The 4988-nt window shown below is 70.7% G+C and overlaps 1 protein-coding gene across 1 annotated transcript; it reads left to right on the top strand.

Moving 5' to 3' along the window:
- The first annotated feature begins 951 nt into the window (after positions 1 to 951).
- On the top strand, positions 952 to 2410 carry LOC129638140 (voltage-dependent T-type calcium channel subunit alpha-1H-like). Its single transcript, XM_055562706.1, has 3 exons — positions 952 to 1214; positions 1491 to 1936; positions 2383 to 2410. The coding sequence occupies exons 2-3, from the start codon at positions 1509 to 1511 to the stop codon at positions 2408 to 2410; spliced, it is 456 nt and encodes a 151-aa protein (XP_055418681.1). The 5' UTR covers positions 952 to 1214; positions 1491 to 1508.
- Positions 2411 to 4988: the final 2578 nt, after the last annotated feature.

The raw sequence follows: 4988 nt of genomic DNA on the forward strand, positions 1-4988 counted from the left end.
TCCCCACGTGGGTCCTCTCACCCACTCGAGTAACTGCTGAGGCCCAAGGCCGCTGGAGCCGCCCGTGTGGACCAGCCACCCCGCTCTTTGTCCAGCGCTGAGTGTGGGCTTGGAAGAAGGGAGGTCGCACCCGGAGCCACCAGACTAGTGGTCGTGGAAAAGTGAAAAGCTTGTGAGGTTTTCAGTTACCAAGGGGTCCGAGTGGGACCCCGGAGCACAGGGGGCAGTGTGTCTCAGTGTGAGGCTGGGGGGCTGCGGGAGGGCCTGGGCGCTTCCCCGAGGTCCCACGCGGCTCGCTCGGTCCAGGAGGAGGCTGGGCGAGGGACAAGTTCGCAGAAAGCCGTAGGTGCGCTTGTGCGCGCGCGCGTGTGTGTGTGTGTGTGCGGGGGTGCGGATGCACGCGCACCCAGAATCCCACCCACGGATACAGCAGCGCATCACACGCGCGGTCACACCCAGGACACACATGCGGAGGGGGAGGGGCGCGCCCGCCGCCGTCCCGGCCGCCGCGCGCCGCCCACGCCCGCAGCCCCGCCCCTTCGCCGACCCCCGCCCGCGGCGCCGAAGGGCTGGGTGCGCGCCCCGGCGGGGAGGGAGGGCCCGCCTCCGCGGCTCCGGCCGCCCCCGCAGTTGGGGGCGGGGAAGACGCCGGCGCCGCCGCCCCGCCCCCGCCAGGCCTCCACGCGAGCGCCCCCTGGCGCCCCGAGCCGGAGGGTAGGGGCGCGATGGGGGGCGCGGGCGGGCCCTGCTCCGCCTTCCCGGCGGGGGCGGGGCGCCCTCCGCGAAGGAGGAGGGGCGGCGCGCGCGCCCCAGGGCGGGAGCAGCCCCCCCGCGCCCCCGGCCCGGCCCCACCCCCGCCGCCGAGCCCCGCCCCCGCCCCGCCCGCCGCTCACTCCGAAGTTTCCTGCGCGGAGCGCGGACGGGATCCGCGATCGCTCGCCGCCTCGCCGCCCCGCCGCCCGGTCCGCGCCCCCCGCGCCCGGCGCCCCGCGCCCGTCCGCCTCGCGGAGCCCTCTGCGCCCGGCGGCCGCCGCCGTCGCTGCCGGGCCAGCCGGAGCGGGAGCCGGAGCGGGAGCCGGCGGGCCGGGGGCGCGGGCTGGGGGCGCGGGCCGGGGGCGGCGGGGCTCCAGCCGGGGCCAATCGCCGCGCCGGGTCCGCGGTGACCGCACCGCCCGGGCGATGCCCGCGGGGACGCCGCCGGCAGCCGGAGCGAGGTGAGACGCGGCGAGGACGCGCGCCCCGCTGCGCGCCGGGACCCTCTTCAACTTGAGGCGGCCGGCGGGGGAGCCCCTCGGGCGCCGGCCCCCGCCCCGGCGGTGGGGGAGGGGCCGCCCAGCCCTCGCCGGCGGGAGGGGGCGGGGGGCGCATTTGTCTCTAATGAGAAAAGACAAAGACATCCCGGCGGCCGTGGCTGTTTCCGCGGATCCCGCTCCGCCTGAGGCGGGCGAGGGTGTCGTTCCCGGGACCTGGTCACCGCCTGTCCCCTGCAGGTGCTGCCAGCCGCTACCATGACCGAGGGCGTGCAGGCGGCCGACGAGGTCCGCGTGCCCCTGGGCGCGCCAGCCCCGGGCCCGGCGGCGGCGGCGGCGTCCCCGGCGAGCCCTGGGGCCCCGGGGCCAGAGGCGGAGCGGGGGTCGGGGCCCAGTGCGTCGCCCCCCGAGAGTCCGGCGGCCGAGCGCGGCGCGGAGCTGGGCGCCGACGAGGAGCAGCCCGTCCCGTACCCGGCGCTGGCGGCCACCGTCTTCTTCTGTCTCGGGCAGACCACGCGGCCGCGCAGCTGGTGTCTCCGGCTGGTCTGTAACCCATATCCTTCCCGGGCCTCCGGGGGTGCGGGGATCCTGGGCATGGGACTCCGGGGCGCGGGACCCCCTCCCGCGTGTGCCTCCCACGCCCGGGCTCCTTGGCCCTGGCGCGGTCTGGGTGCGCGGAGGACGCGGTACAGGGGCGCGAGGGGAGCGCTCCTCCGAGAGAGGCGGCCCCGGGCTGCGCTTTGTCGGGCAGCAGCCGCGGCTCTCTTGATCCGAACGGGGTGTCCCCGCTCCAGAGCCAGCTCCGGACGAGAGAGGGTGGAATAGAAGCGGCGAGGCCACCGCGGGCTTGGTGGCCGGGAGGGAAATGGGCACCGCCTGCGCCCCCATGGGGGCCGGTCAGGACGGGAATTCCTCCCTCCGGGTTTACAGGACCTCCGGCCTGAGGCAGGATCCTCACTGCGGTGGGGGGTAGAGGGGGCCGGCGGGACCTCAATAAGGGATCAAAGTTTTCTCCCTGTCCCTTGCGCTTGGGAGAGTCTGGGAGACCCTGGGGGCCGGGAAGCCCTGCTCTCTCGCTGGTCCTTTTCCGTGGGGAGAGGCGGTGACGTCGGTTGTGAACTCGCCTTTCCAGGCTGAACTCGGTGTTGGGGCCGATTTAAGTCATGCGCAGCTGGGGGTGGGGGGCAGGGAGGCAGCTGGCACGCGCTCCGCACCCTGGTGTCCCTTCTCCCGGTGCTTCCCTGACCCGAGAGGAAGGGGCCTCTCTTTTTGCTCTTGGTGAGAGCGACACAGACTTTCAGAGAAGGTTCTAGAGCAGAGCTGGGTCAGGCAGGGGGCATTTCTGGGACACAGGTAGCAGAGCTGGGGACCCCCAGCAGGTGGCCTTTGGGGACTGTCAGCGGGCCCTGGCTCGCTGTGTCCCGGCCGGTTCTCCTGCGGGCCCCTGGCTGCCAGGTGGCTGGGCTGTGGGCACCAGGCGTTCCCTTCCCTTGGCCTGGAGGGATTGGGTGACAGCAGGGTGGGGGACTGAGGAAAGGAGGCTGGTGGAGGGGAGACCTTGCACGTGAACTTTCCCTGTCCACGTGAAGGAGACAGGCCGCATGAGCGATGCGTGTATATATTTTTCCTACCTTGTGTGTCTAACTGTACAAACATCACATAGGAAAGAGGAATGTGTAGCAGGAAAGTAACAAACCCTGTCTTTTTTTCTTTCCTGAAATCCAAACGTGGGCTGAGTCAGAGTAGCCAACACCCGGCCCCCACCTCCCCCGCCTCCAATGCCAGTTGTGCAAGGGGTCCGTCGTGGCCTGGGTTGAGGGCCGTGGCCACTTGCCGCCCCAGCATGGCAGCAGGCTCCCCTGCCTGCCTTTGTCCCACAGCTCCTGGGTGGGCTTGGGGCCCCACTCAGCCCCCAGCAGCTGCCAGGCTGAGCTTGCAGGGGAGCTGTAGGTTGGTCTTCCCTCCAAAACCCTGGGCATCTCCAGGCCACCTGGTTTGGGTGGGAAGGTGGCCCGGCTGGGTGGGGTGCTGAGGGATACGGTGGGCACCATGAGGCCCTGGGAGGGGGGCAGCCCCCCTGCCGTGTCCTTCATCTGCAGGCACATGTGGGGACCAGTCAGGGAAGGATGGAGCAGGGCCTGCACTTTCTCTCTCCTGACAGCCCCCGCGTCTGGCCGCCCTGTCCCTGTCCCGCCTGACCCTGTGTTCTGGATGTTCCGGGCGGGCTGCGTCCTTCGGGACGTCTGACAAGGTTGTTTGTGTTCCTCAGTGCAGGGGTGGGGGTGGTGCTCCATGCGGGTTGGGGGGGTGCCCAGGGGGTGGGGGGTGGGGCTGGCAGGACCACCTGCCCGTGTGTCTGTCCCTGGGCTCCTGGGGACTCCAGGAGCAGGAGGGTGTCAAGAGGCGAGGAGGAGCCCTCCGCCGGGTCAGGGGTGGGGAATCTGGGAGTACCCTTCCGACTGGCAGGGTGTTGGGGAGCTCAGGTCCCGGTATCGTCTTTCCCAGCCTGGCTGTGGAGAGGCTGCCTGTGTTGAGTGGGGTGGGCTTGTCAGGAGCCTAGCGAGTAGGGATGGCTGTGACGTCTTGCAGGTGCCAGGCCCTGGTGCAGGGGTGCCTCAGCTGCACGGAGAACCTAAAATAAGACAGTGCGCGGACGGGGGGGGCCCGGTCCCCTCGGGGAAGCCCGTGGGCCTCAGCGAGCCTTTTCCGAGCGCTTCAGGTTCCTTGTGAGAGGCTGGGGTTCCGTGGGTGGCCTGCAGTCTGCCAGAGCCCACATGGTGTCCGTCCTGGGGCCAGAGGACACCCCTTGGCCTTGGTTCCCTACCCTGTAGGTGGGTGTTATGCCGGCGGCTCCCAGCGTCCTTTCCTGGAACCTCTTCTGCTGTGGAGGGTAAACTTGGAGAGGGAGATGGGGTGATTGGGTATGCTCTGGGAACCCACATGCCATGAAGCCACTCGATGTTCCCCAGAGGCGGGCAGAACCCCAGCCAGTCCGCCGAACTCAGCCCCGCATGGGGACGAGACCGGCAGTGGGAACACAGGCAGGGGCCTTCCTCAAGCCCGGACTTTCGGGAGCCCCTGCGTGGTGTGAACGGCCCCCCACACAGACGAGCACGTGTGTCCTGTCTGCCTTGAAGGATGTCGGGTCCTCAGCAGAGGAGCTCCCAAGGGCGGCCGGTGTCCTTATTGATTTCCTTCGCTTTTTGAAAATATAATGGTGCTGGAACTTTTGGGTCGAGTGCTGTGTCTCCTACACAGGTTTATTTATAGCGGACGGTGGGTGGGATCTGTGTTGCAGCCCGCGCCGTGGGGCTGTGTTCCGCCCGGGCTCCCCCGGGGTTCCTGACTCGCACTGCCTGTGCTGTGGCTGCCGCGTCCCAGCACCCAGGCCGGGCGGGGCCTCCCAGGGGTGCTCGTCGGCTGGGAAGGGGGCCCTGCCACCACCTCCCCGGGAGCCGCGGAAGCCGGCTGTGGCCCCGTCTGGGCGCCGAGGCGCTGGGGGGTTGCCACGGGGGCACCTGGGGGCTCGGGGCCGGTGGACGTGCCCAGGAGGTGTGTCCCAGGGGCCTGGCAGCGGACGCCCCAGGTGCAGGGCTCAGAGGAGACAGAGGACGAGGCAAGGTCACAGGGCCGGCGGAGGACAGCGCTGGGTGAACCCGGCCTGGCTCCCGCGTCCGCGGGTTTGGCAGGGCGCTGCCCAGCAGGGAGGTGAGGCCCAGCGTCCAGGCCCTTGACGGT

This window comes from Bubalus kerabau, chromosome 23, assembly GCF_029407905.1.
Source record: "Bubalus kerabau isolate K-KA32 ecotype Philippines breed swamp buffalo chromosome 23, PCC_UOA_SB_1v2, whole genome shotgun sequence".
Lineage (NCBI taxonomy): Eukaryota > Metazoa > Chordata > Mammalia > Artiodactyla > Bovidae > Bubalus > Bubalus kerabau.

Bases quoted from the DNA above. Each gene is read 5' to 3' on its own strand.
- LOC129638140 (XM_055562706.1), top strand. From the start codon at position 1,509: ATGACCGAGGGCGTGCAGGCGGCCGACGAGGTCCGCGTGCCCCTGGGC. The intron at 1,937-2,382 runs GTACAGGGGCGC...TCGCCTTTCCAG, and splicing joins CTGGGTGCGCGGAGGACGCG to GCTGAACTCGGTGTTGGGGC.